This window comes from Carcharhinus amblyrhynchos, chromosome 14, assembly GCF_965287045.1.
Source record: "Carcharhinus amblyrhynchos chromosome 14, sCarAmb.v2.hapA, whole genome shotgun sequence".
In the NCBI taxonomy this organism is placed as follows: Eukaryota; Metazoa; Chordata; class Chondrichthyes; order Carcharhiniformes; family Carcharhinidae; genus Carcharhinus; species Carcharhinus amblyrhynchos.
Window position 1 is genome coordinate 5,999,352 of NC_137337.1, and position 22,865 is coordinate 6,022,216.

The 22,865-nt window shown below is 44.6% G+C and overlaps 1 protein-coding gene across 1 annotated transcript in view; it reads left to right on the forward strand.

The window, feature by feature from the left end:
* Positions 1-21,607, forward strand: part of ttc7b (tetratricopeptide repeat domain 7B) — a 277,583-nt gene extending 255,976 nt beyond the window's left edge. The window contains exons 20-21 of the mRNA XM_080202203.1: positions 16,039-16,277; positions 20,847-21,607. Coding sequence (XP_080058329.1) covers positions 16,039-16,260 — 222 coding nt within the window. The 3' untranslated portion in view covers positions 16,261-16,277; positions 20,847-21,607. The remainder of the gene's footprint in view (positions 1-16,038; positions 16,278-20,846) is intronic.
* The last annotated feature ends 1,258 nt before the right edge of the window (positions 21,608-22,865 follow it).

Sequence of the window (22,865 nt, forward strand, 5' to 3'; positions counted from 1 at the left end):
TCCCACTCCAGGGACTTGAACACAAAATCTAGGCTGTCATTTCCAATGCATTACCAAAAGAGCACTGTTAAAGTCTATTTATTAGTGTCACAAGTAGGCTTACATTAACACTGCAACGAAGTCACTGTGAAAATCCCCTAGTCGCCACACTCTGGCGCCTGTTTGGATACACTGAGGGAGAATTCAGCACAATGCACCAAACCAGCACATCTTTCAGTCTCTGGGAGAAAACCGGAGCACCTGGAGGAAACCCACACAGACATGGGGAGAACGCACAGACAGTGCAGACTGCACTGACGATGGTGACATCTCTCAGATGGAGACATTAAAGCAAGGTCCCATCTTCCCCCTCAGTAAAAAATTCAATGGCATTATTTTAAAGAATGTCTCTCCAGTGTCCTGGGTCAATTATTAATGCCTGAACCAACACTGAAACAGGCTATCTCTCTAAGGTATTTGTGGGAGCATGCTATGTGCAAATTGGCTAACCTATTTCGAACATTACACCAGTGATTCCACTTCAAGGTTATTTCATTGGACATGAAGCACTTTGCGACATCCTGATGTTGTGAAAGACACCCGATAAATGCAAGTTCTTTATTTTTGTGTACATGGTTTATTTGCTGGGGCCTCAGCTTTTTACCATTTATATAGATGATCTGGAGGAGGGAACCGAGTGTAGGGTGTCGAAATTTGCTGATGACACCAAGATTGGGGGAACGGCAAATTGTGCGGAGGGTGTGGAGAGTCTGCAGAAGGATCTAGATAGGCTGGGCGAATGGGCCAGGAAATGGCAAATGGAATTTAATGTTGGCAAGTGTGAGGTGGTCCACTTTGGTGGGAAGAATGGTAGGAAGGACTATTACTTACATGGCGAAAAACTGCAGCAGGCGACGGTGCAGAGGGACCTCGGGGTCCTTGTGCATGAGTCACAAAAACCCAGCTTGCAGGTGCAGCAGGTGGTCAGGAAGGCGAATGGGATGCTGGCCTTCATAGCGAGGGGGATTGAATATAAAAGTAGGGAGGTCTTGCTGCAGCTGTATAGGGCATTGGTGAGGCCGCAGCTGGAGTACTGTGTGCAGTTTTGGGCACCGCACCTGCGCAAAGATATTTTGGCCTTGGAGGGAGTGCAGAGGAGGTTTACTAGGCTGATACCGGAGTTGAGGGGGTTGAGCTATGAGGAGAGGCTGAATAAACTGGGCTTGTACTCGTTAGAGTTTAGAAGAATGAGGGGAGATCTCATTGAGACGTATAAGATGATGAATGGGATGGATAGGATAGAGGTGGAGAGACTCTTCCCGCTCAAAAAAGACAGTAGGACTAGGGGGCACAGCCTCAAGATAAAAGGGGGGCGGTTTAGAACGGAGTTGAGGAGGAACTTCTTCACTCAAAGGGTGGTGAATCTCTGGAATTCTCTGCCCGTTGAAGTGGTGGAGGCTGCCTCGCTAAATATTTTTAAGACGCGGGTTGATGGGTTTTTGGTAAGAGAGGGGATTAAGGGTTATGGGGAGAAAGCGGGAAAGTGGAACTGAGCAGCGACAGATCAGCCATGATCTTATTGAATGGCGGGGCAGGCTCGAAGGGCTAGATGGCTTACTCCTGCTCCTATTTCTTATGTTCTTATGAATGATCAGATTTTCTGTTGTGTGAATGCTGTGTGTTGTAAACTGCAGTAATGTAGCTTACCTGCTGTAGGCGCTACCTGACACAGTGAGTATGTAACAGCAGCGGGAAAAAGGATCAGCAGTTTGGAGCAGCTTATCCTCAGTGTGATTCCACCCCGCGGACACTCGTTGGTTGACGATGGCCTTTTCATTTTGCCCTCTTCCATGGAGCACAGACTCAAAGGATTAGACAGATATTTTTGTAAATTAATAATGGAGAATAAAAGCTGCTTATCCAGTTAGAGTAAAAGCTAATGCAGATCTGTCAAGCTGTCGTGTAAAGTTTAATTATTTTTATTTCTGCTAACTGCTGTTGTTGAGCAGATTGGTCTGTAGCTTGGTCTGGCTATAGCTTGTCATTATTGAAGCCAGTTGCCTGAGAAGCTGGGAAGAGTCAAATCCACAGCACGAGGTCTGGAGATGAGGAATTAGGCGTGCAGTGGATGAGGTGAGCAGAGAATGAGGCAGATGGATCAGGAGCTACAATGCTCATGCCAACTCTTTTACCTCCACACTGGGCGGGTAATGTTTCACACAAGCTTGTGTCAATGGGCACACTGATTCGGGAGAGCCAGAAATATGAAACCTTTAAAAGGCAAACCTTAGGTCATAAGAACCTTTCTATTTGGAAAAATATAAATGAAGTCCTAAACAATTTATCCTATGTTGGCACCATTTGCTACTTCATAGAATCCCTACAGTGCAGAAGGAGGCCGTTCAGCCTATCGAGTCTGCACCAATCACAATCCTACCCAGGCCCTATCCCCATAACCCCATGCACTTACCCTAGCTAGTCCTCCCCCTTCCCCCTCAACACTAAGGGGCAATTTAGCAGTGCTAACCACTGTGCTGCCCACTTGAACTGTTCTTTTGTTCCAGAGGCTGTCTCAGTGGAATGTGCCTGACTGTTTATAGTGCTTATCCCAGGGGCATTCCTATTGAAGAGAGAAAGAGCCTATCAACGTGTTGCTTTGTACTAACCCTCAATCTCAGCAGCAACACAATTGCAGACCAAGAAGAATTCATCAATTCGTGTATGTTGCTCCTGTTTTAATGAACATGCTTGTGGATATCATGTAAGAATAAGTTGGCCTTAAAATTCTCCATCCTAATGTTCCATTTCCTTCATAGCCTCGCTGCACCCTTTTCCTCTAACATCTGGAGCTGGAGCCCTGTCTGAAAGCTCTGCCTTCCTCTGATTCTGGCCTCAAGTCCATCATGGACTTCCTTCACCCCAAGATTGGTGGCTGTGCATTCAGTTGCCAAACTCTGAAATTCCCAGCCTAAATGTCTCTGCCTCTCGAGATGCTTTCTAAAACCTCGGCCTCTGATCAAGCTTTTGGTCACATGTCCCAATATCTCCTCCATTCCCTTGATGTCTTTTTTATCATACTCCTGCAAATCACCTTTTTACTTTGCTAAAGGTGCTATACAAATGCAGATCTTTGTTGTTGATGTGACTCCAAAGTCAACACAACTGTTTAAGCTCACAAAAGTTTGAGGACTTGTCTGAGGCACGAAAGGATGACTCGTACATACACAGCCAAAGTTAACCCTGTTCTCACTTGGTGCTTTGCTCATGTTTTCTAAGAGGCGCCAGTGATTAGCGAGATCACTGACCATTCACCTGCTATACTGACCTCATTTGTTGCTCCTCCAACTTCAGAGTGAAAGAGGAGAAAGCTTTTTTTTAATAAGGAGTTAGCAACAGCTAGTGTGCAGAAAAATATTACCCCTCCACTGCCCCAATAACATTTTCCTCAGCACAGTATCATGGCACAGTGTAATGTATTAATTGTACTCTTTTAGGATTTAATTCCTACCACCAAGTGTCAGGTCTGTGAAGGGGTGAAAGTAGTAATTTTGTCTGAATCTCAAATGTTATTTTCTTGTCAGCTAACAGCAGTGAACGGAAAGTTACTGAAGTGAAGGCTGGAAAGCTAATTACAAAGACGCACTCTATCATGGTGAAGAGGAAAGTGGCTTTTTATAGGTCTGCTGTGTGGGAACAAAATTCCCCTTAACCCTCTGAGTCCTGCAGACCTGCTTCCCATCCAGACACAATCAAACTGCGGGGACTTGTCTGGACACACTCAGACTGGAGAGGGAGAACAAAGGGGCTTGTCTAGACACAGTCAGATTGGAGGAATGGGGGACAAAGGTACTCGTCTGGACATCAGGGGGTGGGGGGGTGACAAAGGGACTCACCTTGTCACAGTCAGACTGCATGGGTTGGGGGGGGTAACAAAGGGACTTGTTTGGACTCAGACTGCGGGGGGGACAAAGGGACTTGTCTGGACACAGTCAGTTTGGAGGGGGGAAACAAAGGGACTCGTCTGGACACAGTCAGACTGGAGGGGGGGAACAAAAGTACTCAGCTGGACACAGCCAGACTGGGACGGCATCTAAATGACTTGTTTGGGTGTTATCAGACGAGCAGATAGGGAGGGATAGTGGGCGATAAGGTGACTGTCACACTGCAGGTCTATTGCTGAGTTTAAATGGCTGGATCCAGTGGGGATGATGGCGAGTTAACCTCAGATACTGATAAACGTCGGGATACTGGCTAAATGAATCATTCTGGTGGCATGGTACAGCTGCTGCTAAGTTGTTAACCCAAGCGACTGACCAGTCTACTGATTGATTTACTGGTCATTTGCGAGTAACTTGTAGCTTTAGAACATTGACCATGAGGCCTAGGAGCAGAATTAGACAACTCGGCCCATCGAGTCTCTCCGTCATTCAACCATGGCTGATATTTTTCTCGTATCCATTCTCCTGCCTTTTCCCTGTAACCCCTGATCCCCTTATTAATCAACAACCTATCTATCTCTGTCTTAAAGATACTCAATGATCTGGCCTGCACATCCTTCTATGGCAAAGAGTTCCACAGATTCACCACTCTCTGACTGAAGAAATTCCCCCTCATCTCCGTTTTTAAGGATCATCCCTTTAGCCTGGGGTTGTGCCCTCTAGTTTTAGTTTTTCCTACTGGCGGAAACATCCTCTCAACGTCCACTGTAAGCTTTAGCTTGACGTTCCATGTCAAAGTACCATCATCCTTTACCACCCAGGCATCCTGCTGCAAAATCGCTCGTTGAAACTCCTCCTCAGTTAATTTTACTTCCAACTCCAGATGAATGACTGGAGGTGGGTGGGGGTTGCGTTGAAGGAAGGAACAGGAGAGAAAATGAGTGAAGCAAAAAGCAAAGCATAAACATGAACATTTTCAATAAAAAGATTTATTAGTTAGGGAAAGGGTCAAAATAAAATTACATTTTTAATAAAGGCGAGTGAATGAGAAGAGAATGGAAGGTCATCATCAAGGATAAGCTCTAAGATATTAGTGTTTCCTTGTATCGATATAATTGGTGTTAGATATTTAGTAAGTTGAGTCTTATATTGCGATCTACTTCTGAATAGCTGTAAATTGGGAGAGGGGAATTTGCAGAAGGTTGTCCTTGTGCGCCAGTCGTTGAAGGTAAGCATGCAGGTGCAGCAGGTGGTAAAGAAGGCAAATGGCATATTGGCCTTCATTGCGAGAGGTTTCGAGTACGGGAACAGTCATGTGTTGTTGCAATTATACAGGGCCTTGATGAGATCACACCTAGAATATTGTATGCAGCTTTGTCTCCTTTTCTGAGGAAGGATGTTCTTGCTCTCGAGGGAGTGCAGTGAAGATTTACCAGACTGATTCTGGGGAGGGCGGGACTGGTGTAAGAGGGGAGGTTAACTAGTCAGGATTGTTTTCACTGGAGTTCAGACAAATGAGGGGAGATCTCATAGACTTATAAAACTCTAACAGGACTAGACAGGGTAGATGCAGGGAGAATATTTCCATTGGTGGAGGAGTCCAGAACCAGGGATCAGACATTCTGAGGATTCAGCGTAGACCATTTAAGACGGAGGTGAGGAGACATTTCTTCACCCAAAGAGCGGTGAGCCCGTGGAATTCATTATCACAGGAAGTAGTTGATGCCAAAACATTGAATGTATTCAAGAGACAGCTGGATATAGCACTTGGGGCAAATGGAATCAAAAGTTACGGGGAGAAAGCTGTTGAGTTGGACAATCAGCCATGATCATGATGATTGGCAGAGCAGGCTCAAAGGGCTGAATGGCCTCCACCTGCTCCTATCTTCTAAGTTTCTATGTCTCTGATTTTGAATAGATTTGTTACATGAATGTTGATGAAAAAAGTCATTCCTTTGAAGCTTTCCTCGCACTCATCAGGACAATCACAGGAGTACCAATGTATATTTTACTGAAATAATACATGGGTAGAAATTGAAGAAAAATCAACCCAAAGAGACAGCAATGCCTTGAACCTGTTGAAGTATCTTAAGAGACAAATTTCTTACAGAATGGCTGAAGTGGACTGCCTGCTGTGGGCTGTGACACAAAGGCACAGAACTTTTATAGAGAAAGGAACACCAGTCAGAGTTCCTGCTTTGGACTGCTGTTCAATTGGCCTATACAGGCATCAACTGAGGATGGGATGGGGTTTGGCTAGAATTTCCTCTTCTCTTCTACATGGTGGAATAATCTGGTGGCATTCACTTGCCAGGCTCACAGCTGAGAAATTACCACTTGAGCATGGAGTCAGAGACTTGATGATGTCTATAGGACCAAGCCCCAACCCAGTGCCTGTTACAGAAGAGGAGAGCTAGAATGCGAAATAGAAGCTCTGTCAAGTTGTCATAATCTTGAAAATTGTCAATAATTCTTTGTTTTTTTTCCCCAAGATACTTTAACTTCTGTACTTCAGCTTGCTTTCAAGCAGGGTGATTGTTTAAATTGCCAGTGTCACAGAGTGTGTAGACAGCAAAGCAAGATTGATTTTAATTACATATATAACTTACCTCATTGTACTCGTTAACCTTTCCAATAATCTGCTGGCTCAGCTTCATCTTAACTCTTCCAGAGAGTACGTCAAATAAAATATTGCAAATCCATCACTTATTTTTGCTTCTTTAAAATGAATTTACTCTTCTTGAAAAATCTTCTGATTCTGCAGGTGAGGGCCTTGTCACTGTCACCCCCAGGTCCAGGGGTGCATTGCCAAATGGATTGCAGTTTATGTCTGTATGGGGTTGCCTTGTAATATTAATTTGGCTTCATCTTAACTCTATATAAACCAGTTCAGTTAAAAGGAATAATTTAACACATAGACATTTGAGATTGAGGTAGACATAGGCCAAAGCACAACTAATAGCTACTCTATAGATGGACTGCTGCATAGTGAAGTTTAATGCACACAGCAAATTGTCTTAGGAATTACAATAACTCGTGAACTATGCTCAGTGTAATGTCACATAACTCAGTTCAGAATCACTGACATCTTTAAGTAAAGTTTATTTATTCGTCACAAGTAAGGCTTACATTAACACAGCAATGAGGTTAGTGTGAAATTCCCCTAGAACTAGATTCCTCTTACCGCACACATCAACAGTGTAAAGATGATTCTTTATACTTGGCAAAATTAACACGTTTTTAGTTTGTGTAATGCAGAAGCTAGGATTTGTTTCCAAAGGCTGCACTTTGGATGACAGGAGTCTTGTGACCGTCTGCTTTCCTCTTCCATCTCCAGTTAACATTTAGTTACAATTACTCCATACTCTCATTAAACTACTGGGACATACCTCTGAATTGTGTTATTAACTCTGAGTCAAGATATCCTTCTTCTGAATTAAAAGCTCTTAATGACCAAGATCTCAAATTTACTCTTCCTTTACATCTTGTGTTAGAATCATGACATCAGGCAATCTGACTCTCTCATCAAAATGGTATGCATTTTATTGGTTTTTCTTTGGGCACAATGTTCTTTCAACAAACCTTGTTTGAGGTCAACAGGATTTTATCAATGGTACAGGCAGGAGAGAGAGAGAAACTGAATTTCTCTATCTTCTCCCCATCTGTCCATAAATAAGGGTGTTATTGAATTATTTTTAAAGTGGGCTGTGGTATGTTTCTCTAATCCTTCAGTTTGTGTGATCGAATTTAATAATCACTTGCAGCAAACTCGGGCTATGATTAACTCTGAAAGTTAGTTTATTCGTGTTCAAACCCAGGAAAGAAATGTTGGCAATCTCCCTCTCTCTCTCTCTCTCTCTCTCTCTCTCTCTCTATGTCTCTCACATAGCATGCACACACATGCATGTACACGCGCACACACATACATGCACACGCACAGAGTAAGAAGGGGGATAGATAAGAAGATTTACACCTATGGGCAACAACAATAAAAGAGCCAAAAAAATGGGTTTATGTCGCACTATCTATAAAACCCCCCCCCCATGACTTGCCTGAGTTTGCAAAACCTCACTGTACTGTCTGGATTCAATACACATCTCTTTTACCTGTGATCAGTGCTCCTTCCACTCACATTGTCGGCCACTTCAGGACTTGAACAGCAGGTTAGGTGTAAAGATTTGCATTCTAATCAGTAATCTGTAAACTGTCTGTGCTGTTATATGCTCTGTCTGAGGCCAGAACTCTCCATTCACCTGACGAAGGGACGAACCCCGAAAGCTTGTGAGTTTACTATCAAATAAATCGGTTGGACTTAAACCTGGTGTTGTCAAACTTTTTACTATGGGAGGAAACCCACACAGACACGGAGAATGTGCAAACTCCACACACAGTCACCGAAGGCCGGAATCGAACCCGGGCCCCTGAAGCTGTGAGGCAGCGGTGCTAATCACTGTGCCACCTCATTGCATCTTTTGTAACATTTGCAACACCTCAGTCAGATCATCCCTCAGTCCCAGTACTCAAGAAAGCACAACCCAAGTCTGTGCAACAGTTAAGTGTTATTGTGGTAAATCTGTACATGTACCCACGACAAAACCAAAATATCCTTCCTGAGGTTCAGTGCTTAAAACTGAACACAGTGCTCCAGATGGGGTCTGACCAAGGTTTTGTGTAACTGAAGCATTACTTCCTCCCCTTTGTAATCAAGCTCCCTTGAGGTAAAGGCCAACATTCCATCAGCACAGCAAGTGCAGTTTAATTGCAGATTTTTGCATCACCTCACTTTCCAGGTAGCCTTTTTACATGAAACAAAAACCTCTCTCTCAAGATAAGTGGTGCTGACTGTGTGGCTCCCATGGTGTTTAGAAAGGACTAAACGTTCTTTGAACTGCTCCCTCCTCTCCCACACCTTGCCTGTCTGTGTGTCATCATCTCACATTGAGTTAATGAGGTGGCCCATGCTGCATTTGTGACCTAACAGATAGAAAAATCTGGCGGAACAGAGAGAATTTCTGAATTTAAAGCATTTCTCAACTGGTCATACAAAAACAAGGTTGTGCACGATGGTACCCAGCCCTGTGTCCTGGACCAGGTTGCTCTGAAACAGTTCCCGAACCAGTCACTGGAATCACTGCAGTGCCCACAGCATCCTCCCTATCCATTAAAGTGTTGGAGTACTTCTGGAGGCAAGGAATCCTAAAATGATGAGTGTCTGCAAAATAAAACACCAGTGAATTTCCTTTAAAGCCATTAATCTGAATTCACTGGTGCCAAAATTAACAAACCTTAATGCATCCACTTGACGTTTCCCCTGGTGCACTGTTTTCATGGAGACCATAGACATTTACAGGACAGAAGGAGACTATTCACTCATTGTATTAATGTCAGCACTCTGCTGGAACACCAGGCTTACAGCTCTTGTCACAGCCTCAGGGCATTCCAGAGTACTTTCAAGCCAATTAAGTACTTTTGAAGTTTAGTCACTGTTATAACATAGGAAATGGCAGTTCACACAAATTGCAATGAGATAAACGCTACATAATCATTTTTTAGCGATGTTTGTTGTCGTATAATGTAATACTTATTCCTGCTGTCTTGTTTTTATCTCCCCATAGCCCTGCTCAGCATCAAATATTTATTCAGTTTTCCCTTAAAAGGCACAGTCTATTGCAACCCTTTTGCATAAACACATTCCACCTTACTTATCACTGCACTTTTTAAAATTGACCTTCATGTTACTTTCCCACCAGAGGCAACATTAACCATTTACAATAAATACTAACACAATGGACAGACATGCTGCTTCTCCCTCCACAGATACTGTCATTTTCTGTTTTTAGGATAGGTATGTGATTTGTGTTCCATTACTAATGCCTTGGAGAGGCTAGAGAACATATTTACAGGAGACGTACGATTTCTAATATCTGGCAAGACTTCAGAAGCTAGGATTGTTCTTTTTAGAGCAGAGATTGTTAAGGAGGGGTGGGGGGGATTAAATGGAGCTGTCCAAATATCAGGAAGAATTTTGAATGACTGAATGAGGAAAAACTGTTTCCCCTGGCATCTGAGTCAGTAACCAAAGGGGACAGACTTAAGCTGACATCTTAAAATGACAACTTTGTTATTTAATCTCTTCTACCCTCCAGCCTATCCCTGACGAAGGGTCATACAGAGTCAGAGTGTTAGCTTTACTCTCTCTCCACAGATGCTGTCAGACTTGCTGAGATTTTTCAATATTTTCTGTTTTTGTAACCTAGCTATGACTTTTTATTTTGCTGCCCCTGCCTCCCCCATAAAACCCATCAGATTTCTACCTCTCTCCAGTTCCAAAGAAGAGCTGTATTGGACTGTGTATTCCCTATTGCTTTTATCTCCCTTATTAGAGAAGGAAAGGATGCAGAATGTAGAATTAGAGGGTATGCAGGGCACAGCTCGCAAGACATTGCCATTCTCCGGTCCATCTTGATCCATCTTAGGGGTCAGTTTTCTTTTGGATTGACTATGGGAAGGCGGGATGCTGTGAGAATCAACATGTTGGATGACTGATGGTGGGAGGTGGAGGGCAGGGCTGTTGGAAGTCGGAATCTCATGCGATGAAATCTCCAGGAATTCATTCAATCGGAACAGCCAACCCTAGTTTAAACGAATCATACCAGTTTCCAGTCCTCCCTCCTAGTTGTTGTTCCTAAGCACCTTCCTAACCGGCAGCCAAATCCACAGGAATAGATTTTCAGGTACTGGCAGGGGAGAGAAGCAGAAATGCAGTTGTTTAGAGAGATTCCCCCCACCCCAATAATCGTTTTCCCACTGGCCCCGGGTTTAAACCTTTCCCAGTTTTTACTGATGATGCCCCATCACAATTGGAACCATCCCTTTAAACTGACACGATTGGATGGTGATTTAAACAATTGGATGGTGATTTAAGATGTTGCCACGCAACGGATTGCATCCTAGCAACCATTCTGCAGATCTCTCCGCAATGGTTAGGGAGAGGTGTTTATTTGGCGTGGGTGGGTTATAAAAGATCTTGACTCGCAGCTCTCACACATGACTCTTTGTGTGCAGCCTGTCAGGGGTAAAGTGAGGAGCGGGTGAAAGGTGGAATTGTAAATAAATGTTTACATTGGGAGAGGGAGATCAATTAGAACGTGTTAAAGTCCCAATGTACTATATATACAAGCATTTCAACTTGTGTTAGTATCTGCCTGTTATAGCCTTCAGTTATGGTTTAATGTTTGGGTTAAGTGATGTATTTCTTTGGTTAATTAACTGTTATTAAGTTTAACCATCTTTTTCAGGTTTAATTTTGTGGTTGTGCTGTGTCCGTGTGCGTGTTGTGTCCATGTGAGTGTTGTGAATGTTGTATGTTTGAATGTTGTATGTTCGTGTTGGTTTGAGTCCCTCAGCACCCTGAATTTTAAATTCTCATCCCCACTGCTCAATTCTATAAATCTCTGCTACCTCCTGAACTCCCTGTTTCTCTGACTCCAATCTCTAATGCATTCCCATTCCCATTCCCATTGTTTGATTCCGATGGCCTTGTCTCCCCCTGCCAAAACCCCGCCGCCAGACCTTTCCCTCCCAACTCTTCATTTTTCACTCTTTAAAACTCACGTCTTTAATGAAGTTTTCAGTCAGCTCCCTCTCTCCACAGCCACCCACAACCCCTCTCAACACTCTTATATCTGAGTCTTCCCTTTATATCTAAGGGGAACATCCATTACACTGTTGCTAAAAGCTGGGTACTAAGTGGGAAATGTCTTTTTCATTAAAGGATGTCACTCCCTGCACAAATACAGCACATTTTGTCATCTAGCAAAAAAGGCCATCCAGTTTGAGCTGGCTCTATAACTTTCATAGAAACCCTACAGTGCAGAAAGAGGCCATCCGGCCCATCGAGTCTGCACCGACCACAATCCCACCCAGGCCCTACCCCCATATCCCCACACATTTATCCGCTAATCACTCTAACCAAGCATTTCAGGACACTAAGGGACAATTTTAGCATGGCCAATCAACCTAACCCGCACATCTTTGGACTGTGGGAGGAAACCGGAGCCCCCGGAGAAAACCCACGCAGATACGAGGAGAATGTGCAACCTCCACACAGACAGTGACCCGAGCCGGGAATCGAACCCAGGACCCTGGAGCTATGAAGCAGCAGTGCTAACCACTGTGCTACCGTGCCCCCCTATACCGGGTGCTCAAAGGGGAATTGGATATATTTATATCAAGAGTCTGGCAGGGCTGTGGGACCATAAAAAGTATGAGATCATCGTGCCTGTCAAGCCTCCTTCACCTTTAACTACACTGCCCCTTTCCCATGTCCCATAATTGTCAGAGACCAAATATCTCTTTCAGCCTTAAAGATATTCATTGTTGGCCTCAGGGGCAGAAAATTCCAAGATTACACACCCTTTGAAAAAATTTCTCCTCGCCTCAGCCTCAAACAATCAGCCCCTATCCTGAAACTGTGCCTCTTTGTTTTAGATTTAACTTTATTTATTTGTGTCACAAGTAGGCTTATATTAACACTGCAATGAAGTTACTGTGAAATTCTCCTAATCACCACACTCCGGTGCCTGTTCAAGTATATTGAGGGAGAATTTAACATGGCCAGTGGTAAGTTAGGGGACTGCACAGTGGTCAGCGCTGCTGCCTCACTGCTCCAGGGACCTGAGTTCGATTCCTGGCTTGGGTCACTGTCTGTGTGGAATCTGCACATTCTCCCTGTATCTGCGTGGGTTTCCTTCGGGTGCTCCGGTTTCCTCCCACAGTCCAAAGATGTGCAGATTAGGTTGATTGACCATACTAAATTGTCCCTTAGTGACCCAGGGTGTGTGTGTGTTACAGGGATTAGGAGGGTAAATATGTGGGATTTCAGGGATAGGGCCTGGGTGGGATTGTTGTTGGTGCAGACTTGATGGGCCAAATGGCCTACTTCGACACTGTAGGGTTTCTATGATTTCTATGATTCAATGCACCTACCCAGCACGCTTTTCAGATTATAGGAGGAAACTGGAGCACCCGGAGGAAACCCGTGTAGACACGGTGAGAACGTGCCGATTCCACATAGACAGTGGCCCAAGCTGGGAATTAAATCCGGGCCCCTGGCACCATGAGGCAGCAGTGCCAGCCACTGTGCCACCGTGCCGCCCCAATTAAGGGGAACAACTGTTCAGTACGCACCCTGCCAAACCCTTTCAGAATCTTGAATATTTGTTCTTCTAAACTTCATAGAATATAAACCTGGTTCAGTCAGCCAGTCATCATCGAACAGCACTCACATTCCAGAGAACTGCCTCATTGCAAGAGTAACCTTCCTTAATTATGGAGACCAACCTCCACACAGTATTTTTTTTTGTTCTTTATTCTTTTACGGGATATGGGCATTGCAGGCAAAGCTGGCATTTAATGCCCTTGAATTGAACAGCTTGCTAGGCCATTTCAGATGGCTGTTAAGAGTTAACCACGTTGCTGTGGTCAGACAAGGTATGGATTGCAGTTGGGTTTATACAACAATTGACAAAGGTTTTATGGTCACTATCACTGAGACTAACTTTTAATTACAGATTTTATTAACTGAATTTAAATTCCACCAGCTGCCATGATGGGATTTGAACCTACGTCCCCAAAGCATTAACCTGGGCTTCTGGATTGCTAATCCAGTGATCTTACCACTGTGCCACCATCTCCCCAGTCCTGGTATAGTTTCACCAATACCCTGTAAAATTTTATTATTCTTTTACTCAAATCCCCTTGATCATTTGGTTTCCTGATTACTTGCTGCATATGTTCCTTGTACAAATATACTCAACTCTCTCTCAACATCACCAAAAGTTTCAGGCTTTTTAAAAATTATTCTACTTTTCGAATCTTACAACCAAGGTGAATAACCTCACACTGCCCCAAGTTATACTCCATCTGTCACTTTGCTATCCACTTCTTTAACTTGTCTATCTCTCTTTGTAGCCTGTTTGTGTCCTACACACAGCTTACATTCGCTTGTAGCTTTGCAGCGCGGGCTCGTTGGGCCGAAGGGCCTGTTTCCTGTGCTGTGTTGTTCTTGTTCTTTGTATTGTCTGCAAACATCAATACATTATTCTCTTCATCGACATCATTAACATAGATCGTAAGGATCTGAAGCTCCAGTGCTGACCATTATGCTGCTCCACTCTTCACAGCCAGCCAACTTGGAAATGCCCAATTTATCCTCGATTTCTGCATGCTGTTGTTCACCACTCCTATATCCATGCCATGTTTAAGTTTATTTATTAGTGTCACAAGTAGACTGACATTAACACTGCAGTGAAGTTACTGTGAAATCCTCCTAGCTGCCACACTCCGGCACCTGTTTGGGTTAGCACTGCTGCCTCAGCACCAGGGACCTAGGTTTGATTCCCGGCTTCTCCCTGTGTCTGCATGTGTTTCCCTGGGTGCTCCGGTTTCCTCCCACAGACCAAAGGTGTGGAGATTAGGTGCATTGGCCATACTAAATTCTCCCTCAGTGTACCCGAAAAGGGGCTGGAGTGTGGCGACTAGGGGATTTTCATTGCAGTGTGAATGTAAATCTACTTGTGACTAATAAACATTAATGAGAATTTGGCATGGCCAGCACTGCAGTGAAGCTACTGTGAAATTCCCCTAGGCACCACACTCTGACGCCTGTTCGGGTCAATGCGCCTAACCCGCACATCTTTCAGAATGTGGGAGGAAACTGGAGCACCCGGAGGAAACCCATGCAGACACGGGGAGAATGTGTAAACTCCACACAGACAGTGACCCAAGCTGGGAGTCGAACCTTGCACTGTGAAGTAGCAGTGCTAACCACTGTGCCACTCTCAATTATCCCCCACTCAACATCACAAAAGCACTTGTCTAATTTTGATTTAGTGTTGTCACATGTATGAGTATACAGTGAAAAGTATTGTCTCTTGCGTGCTGTACAAAGCATACCGTTCATAGATGAGGAAAGGAGAGAGTGCAGAATGTGGTTTAATTCCTGTAAATGGGAGCTTGTGTATAAATTGACAGCAGCATTTCTCTACGGTACACCAGTGAGTAGATTTCAAGAAGTATGTCAGACTGTGAAATGCATTGATGCATCCAGAAGTTGTTAAAGGCACTACAGAAATACAAATCTCTTCCTGTGCTGTATGATTCTGTTCATAATGACCGTTTGTTTCTGATTTTTTCAGGAAACACATTGTTTTAAAATTGTCTTGAGTTTTTTTTCACTTTAAAATGGGCTTTTTTCACTTTAAAATAGAAAATGTGAGGTTATCCACTTTGGCAGGAATAATAGTAGGAGGGATTACTATTTAAAGGGCGAAAAGCTGCAGCATGCTACGGTGCAGAGGGACCTGGGGGTCCTTGTGCATGAGTCACAAAAACCCAGTCTGCAGGTGCAGCAGGTGATCAAGAAGGCGAATGGGATGCTGGCCTTTATAGCGAGGGGGATAGAATATAAAAGCAGGGAGATCTTGCTGCAACTGTACAGGGCACTGGTGAGGCCGCAGCTGGAGTACTATGTGCAGTTTTGGTCGCCACACTTGCGCAAGGATATTTTGGCCTTGGAGGGAGTGCAGAGGAGGTTCACTAGGCTGATACCGGAGATGACGGGGTTAGCTTATGAGGAGAGATTGAGTAGATTGGGCCTGTACTCATTGGAGTTTAGAAGGATGAGGGGGGATCTTATAGAGACGTATAAGATAATGAAGGGGATGGATAGGGTAGAGGTAGAGAGATTCTTCCCGCTCAGAAAGGACAGCAGGACTAGAGGGCACAGCCTCAAGATAAGTGGGGGGGCAGTTTAGAATGGCGTTGAGGAGGAACTTCTTCACTCAAAGGGTGGTGAATCTCTGGAATTCTCTGCCCGTTGAAGTGGTGGAGGCTGCCTCGCTAAATATTTTTAAGACGCGGGTTGATGGGTTTTTGATAAGAGAGGGGATTAAGGGTTATGGGGAGAAAGCGGGAAAGTGGAACTGAGCAGCGACAGATCAGCCATGATCTTATTGAATGGCAGGGCAGGCTCGAAGGGCTAGATGGCCTACTCCTGCTCCTATTTCTTATGTTCTTATGCTTGCCAGTTAACCTTCTGCCCCTTCTCGTCCTGTTACAGGGGCTGGTCCTTCAGCAGCTGGGCCGGTACAGCCTGGCCGAGAAGATTCTCCGCGATGCCGTGCAGGTCAACTCCACCGCCCACGAAGTGTGGAACAACCTGGGAGAGGTGCTGCAGGCCCAGGGTGATGATGACGCTGCAACTGAATGTTTCCTCACTGCTCTGGAACTGGAAGCCAGCAGCCCCATCGTCCCCTTCACCATCATCCCCCGGATACTCTGAGCCGGCATTTGCTCCCCGTGAGTTATCTATCACTGTCCTGGAGAGCTCATTGGCATCTGGGAGAGGAACGCCACGCACAACGCCTTCCCCAGTCCCCTTGGCTTTGATCTGTTATTTTTCTGGTGTGATTTACTGTGGATTAAAGCATTCCATGGGTGAATGTATTTGATTTTTACCCCTGAGCACTCACCATCCCTCACCCTTTTATGTTTTCTAGATTTCACCTATTGCCCTCGTACAGAGTTTACAGTTCCGCGCCATCCCCTGGTTGCTGGAGGGCTGCTGGCTGCGAAGTGGGCTTGGGATCCAAATCTGGCTGTATCTGTGCTCAATGCTTATCCCTGTTCAGCATTGAGTCACTGGCTTGTTTTTCATTTCCCTGAATCCAGAAGCTCAGAGGCCAGCCTGAGACTTTCCCCACTTGCTGCCTCAGTACCAGCCAGCCCCGTATACTAGCTTTAATTTATAATCTACACCTCCCTTCTCTCAATCTCCCAACCTAGTCCTGTTGACATGATGATCATCACTTATCTCCCTCTTCTTCTATATGATCACTGACAGCTCAAAATCTGGCACTAAATCTAACCAGATGTAAAAAGGTCTGGTGGTACAATAGGAACGCACTGCTGAGAATCGGCTATTTAACCAGGTGAGAAATGTTTGGAGACGGAACATGGTTGAGGCAAGATAGAGGAAGTTTTACGCTGCGTGTAATCCAGAAGCATCCACGCTTCCTGCTCCTGTCAGCTGCATTGTTGTGTGGCTTGAAGCCTGAAGAAACCTCATCTCAAATTTAGATCTCAGTTCCAGCTCATTTCTGTACATCTCTCAATTCTAACAAATCTCAGTGTTCCTATTTAGGATTGATCCACAAATGAGACATCATTGCCACCCTTTCCAAACCAAATTCAGGTGGGACAAGTCAGTGAGTAAAAGCTATAATGGTGATTAGAATTGAAGAGGATGGATTCAGACACTGTGCTTTGCCCAGGCTGGGATTGCAGGATGTGTAGACTGGATTCAGGGAGAAGAAAGCATCGATTTCCTAGCATCTACCTTCCTTAAAAGAGAATAGTTGCTCCACTTAAATAATCTGCTGTCTTCCCCTTCCTGATGCCTTTTTCTTGCGGTTTCCAGTGTGCTGTAAAATTCACCCTAATTCACGTCTTGATCCCATTTTTACCTTCTCTTTCAAGACTAGTTACTCATGCTGCAAGCCAAAATGAATTTTAGAAAGTGGCCAAACTCTATATAGGTCATATATATTTATGGAAGGCACTGTAAGTATGTTATATTTATATATTAGGACTATATTCAGTAAAAGGTGACTAGTAACATCTAATCACTGACCTCTAAACATAGGACAAATTGGACTAGATCTCTGGCCAGTGTGTTTGAATACTGAATTTCACCTCTGAATTCTAACTGTGTTCAAATTATGGGACCATATAGAGAAAAAGATCAACTAATGATTAATAGGGATCTAGAATGGTGATCTTAAAAGGAAAATAAATCCTGCACAAATTAATTGTTCAGTTATTTCCAGTACTAAATAACGACCTTGTTAAAAAGATAAATCCTTATTTATATTGGACTAACGAAGTTAAAAGCTCTTTGGTGACAGAGAACATGCTCATTGGTTGTTAGTGAGCAATATTTTGATTCTGAGATCCTCACTAGTCCTGGGCTCACTACAAAGTGCTGTAAGGAGGCCCAGTGTTGGCAGGAATCAGGATGCTAACTCCCTTTACCTGCCTGGAGGTGGAAATGTGCACATTTGAAATCTTTTCCCAGCTCACCTTCAAGCTGGAGAACATCACACAGAAAGCAGCACTTTCCCCTAAGATCACTGAGGACGGTTAGCAATGGAATTTGGGCCCCTCCCTGGTCTTTATGGCTCAGTATCCCACTGGCTATCCCTTTAGTCTCTGAAGGTGCAGTGTGCAGTAGAAAGTCACACACGTCAGTGGATTTCAGGCTGAGTGGGCAGCTCCTGCAGTTTCACCCACAATCTTGGGAATATTGACATTCCCCCAGCAACCTCTCAAAATCAACTTGATACATTCCCAATCACTCCCCTCATCACTCCGACAAATACTGTGATATGCCCCTTGTGACCACCACCACCACACACACACCCTCCCAACAGAGCTGCAGACTCAATCCTGGGGCACAGCAGCAACTATAGACACATTCCACCTTACCTTCTCTCCCTGTCGCCAGAGTGGATATAAAACTCTCAAAAACACTCCACAAATACCGTAATTCCCAGGAACTCCTTGTAAACACCGTGTGTTATCTCTGAAGCTGCTTGTACAGATAGACACAATGATTGCTACAGATGGGAAGAAAATAAACAGAATGTTGACCTTATAAAACTGATTCAAAAAAGGAATCCCCTTTTACTTCCTCTTCGTTGGAATGCATTAACTCCAAACATGCACCTGTAACCCCAACCCAATATCCACCATTCCCTTCCTCTCTATTTACTGACCATTCTCCTATATCCGCCATCCTCTTCCCCTGTATCTACCATCTTCTTCCTCTTCATCTACCACCCCTTCCCCAATATCTACCACCCCCTTCCCCAATATCCACTATCCCCTTCCCTGTATCCACTATCCACTTCCCCAATATCCAGTATCCCCTTCCCTGTATCCGCTATCCCCTTCCCCAATATCCGCTATCCCCTTCCCCAATATCCACTATCCCCTTCCCCAATATCCGCTATCCCCTTCCCCAATATCCACTATCCCCTTCCCCAATATCCACCATCCCCTTCCCCAATATCCACCATCCCCTTCCCCAATATCCACTATCCCCTTCCCCAATATACACTATCCCCTTCCCTGTATCCACTATCCACTTGCCCTGGTCTACTGCCCCTTTAACCTGATCGACCATCCCCTTTCCCTGTATCCACCATCTCCTTTCCCTGTATCCACCATCTCCTTTCCCTGTATCCACCATCTCCTTCCCCTGTATCCACCATCTCCTTCCCCTGTATCCACCATCCTCTTTCCCTGTATCCACCATCCTCTTTCCCTGTATCCACCATCCTCTTTCCCTGTATCCACCATCCTCTTTCCCTGTATCCATCATCCCCTTCCCTTGTATCCACTGTCTCCTTCCCTTATACCCACTGACCCTTCCCCATATCCACCACCCCCTCCCCCGATCCATTTTCCCCTGCATCGACCATCCACTTCCTCTGTATCCATTGTCCCTTTCCCCGGTATCCACCATCTCCTTCCCCTGTATCCGCCCCCTCCTTTTCTGGGATATTCATTTGCCCTCAGTTATATCTATCACCACTTCATCTATATTGCCCTTGGCAGGAATCTTATTCCCTGTGATCTCAAGTCTCAGTTTATGCTGCACCACATTGTGCCAGTGTTCAAGAAAAAATGATTTTAGAATGAAGAACAGAAGAGTTTGCAGTGTTTTAAAATGAAGTATTGGAATCCCGGCAGTTCTGGAACGCTGACCCTGGAATAAGTCAGTCTTCAGCTCTGCGACCTTCATTCCTAATCTCAGCCTGGAGTCAAGACATCTCCTCGTGGATATGCTTCTCCAGACTGAAGGACTGTGTCTCAGCCTAATAAAAACTAACATTAGAAACAAGTTTTGAAGTTAAGTGTGCACATAATGTTAAAATTTCCCAACCAAATGTAAATGTTACTTGATTGGATCACTGACCAAACCAGTCTGGCACAAAGCGAAAGATTGTTGATCTTCATAAAGTATCAGACTGACAGGGCTATGGTCCAGCAACAAACAGTGCTGTGGAGTATCATTCAGCAGTGGACAGTGCTATAGAATATCATTCAGCAGTGAACGGTCTATAGAATATCATTCAGCAGTGGACAGTGCTATAGAATATCATTCAGCAGTGGACAGTGCTATAGAATATCATTCAGCAGCACACAGTACTGTGGAGTATCATTCAGCAGTGAACGGTCTATAGAATATCATTCAGCAGTGGACAGTGCTATAGAATATCATTCAGCAGCGCACAGTGCTGTGGAGTATCATTCAGCAGTGAACAGTACTGTGGAGTATCATTCAGCAGTGAACAGTCTATAGAATATCATTCAGCAGTGGACAGTGCTATAGAATATCATTCAGCAGCGCACAGTGCTGTGGAGTATCATTCAGCAGTGAACGGTCTATAGAATATCATTCAGCGGTGGACAGTGCTATAGAATATTGGTCAGCGGTGGAGTGTGCTGTAGAATGTGCACAATGTTTGATCAGTATCTATTCAGAATGTCCAGAAAATTCTCAGAAACACAGCTGGGTGTAATTTGATTTATCCATAGAACTGGACAATTTGCACAATTCCTGGATATAACTGCATGGGGCAAATTAAAGAAACCTTGTAGTCAAAGCTCTTTATGTATTGAGGACCATGCCATGTTTTACGTTGGCACATTAATACTGGTATCTCTCCACGATTGGAGGAGGTTGTACTCTGCTGTGGACCCTTTTCTTGCTCTGGTACCAAGATCACTTTATGTTCCTCCAGAATCAGCTGCAGATTTATTCGTGGAGTGAACCTAATGTTTGTATTTTTCCCCTCGCAGTCACAACAGTGCACAGTTCACCAGGAGATCCGAGCCACAGAATGCCAGCTTCAATCCCTGGTCTGCACCAGTGGGATTGGGGTGTGGGGAAATTACAATTGGCCTCACTACCTCGGCCTAGGCCTCCACCCCACCCCCTGGGCATTACTAAATCCTACTGGAAAACACACATGGCTGCACGTCAGCTTGGAATCAAGTTGGGCGATGTCTCATCTGGTGGAATAGCCAATCATTTATGTAGGCTGACGCCCAAGGAATGACGAGTTGGGTAGAGGTGACCAGAGGGCCGTGAATCACCCTCAACGCAGCAAATATCAACACGTTGAGATGTGGGAGAATGAAAAAACATTGGTCACTCAGTCTGAATCAGTCAGGAATAAAAAATACAACTGGATCCTTTTTCAAAAAAAAAGGCACATTAAAAATTAAAACTGTAAAAATATCTATTGTGCTGTTTCTAATTAGGGGAACAGCAAAGTGTGTGTTCCGTATTAATCTCAAATTGACTTTAACTGCATGCTGTGTACATCAGAGTGTTGCTGTACCCATAGCTGCAGGCTTCATGTATGATACATATATATAAAAAATATATATAAAATATATATTTGTGTGTGTGTTGGACTCAAGTCGGCAGCTGTCCATTCATCATCAATGCAACCGATGTAAAACAAAGGTGTTGTTGATTGAGTGTGATTCATGTTATCGCACTGTCATTGGTATTTTTTTCAGAGTCGATATTTATTGATTGTCATTAAACTTATTTTCAGTGGGCCGTTGTGTGATTATTTCTCCCTTCCTTGTTTGTGACCTGGTTAGCCCAGCAGTGGTCTTTTTCTCTGATTCATTTCCCACTTCAAAGTGCTGGGTGTAGTATAGAGCCATGTGGAGCCGGGATAATATCAGGGATGGCACAGTGGCACACTGGTTAGTACTGCTGCCTCACAGTGTCAGGAACCCAGGTTCGACCCCCAGCTCGGGTCACTGTCTATGTTGAGTTGGCACGTTCTCTTCGTGTCAGCGTGGGTTTCCTCCCACAGTCCAAAGATGTGTGGATTAGGTGGATTAGCCATGCTAAATTCTCCCTCAGTGTACCCAAACAGGCACCAGAGTGTGACGACTTGGGGATTTTAACGATATCTTCATTACAGTGTTAATGTAAGCCTATTTGTGACTAATAAATAAACCCATACTTTAGATTGGACGTCTAATGTATGCAGAGTTAAACTGGACATGCAGCCTGCGATTGACCTCATCTTGGAGGTGAGAGAAGGTTCAGCTGGAGTTTCATCTCCTGGTTCCTATCCAGAAGCACCCCCACCTGTTTTAGCAAAGCATGTGGATGTGGAGAGGCAGCGGCACAGTGGTATTGTCACTGGACTGATAATTCAGAGACCCAGGGTAATGTTGTGGAGACCTGGCTTTAAATCCCACCATGGCAAACGGTGATGTTTGAATTCAATAAAAAGCTGGAATTAAAAGCCTAATGACCAGCAACCATTCAGAAAGCCAGCAGACTTGTGGCTGAACGGAGGGAAGGGAAATAGTCAGGGCCAAACAAACAGCCTGCAAATCACACACGCGCACACACCGCACCCAAGCGGCCAGCCACCAAGGAGCTCGCAAGAGTGCCTCAGCCACCAGTGGCATGAAGAAGCCTCACCACTACTGTCCCAGCACCATGGCCCTACGGGAGATCGGCTGCTCCCAATAGTCCACTAACTGCTGATACACAAGCTACCCTTCCAATGCCTGGCATGGGAGATCACCCAGGACTTCAATATGACCTGAGCTTCCAGAGCTCGGCCATCACAGCTCTACAGGAAGCCGGTGAGGCTTACCTGGTAGGACACCAACCTCTGCGCCATCCACACCAAGCAGGTCACCATCATGCCCAAGGACATCCACCTGGCCCAGCACACCTATCGGGAGTGGGTCTGAATCTGCTGTTAACTGTATAGAAATAACCAAACCATTGTTGTAAAAACTCATTTGGTTCACTGATGTCCTTTAAGGAAGGAA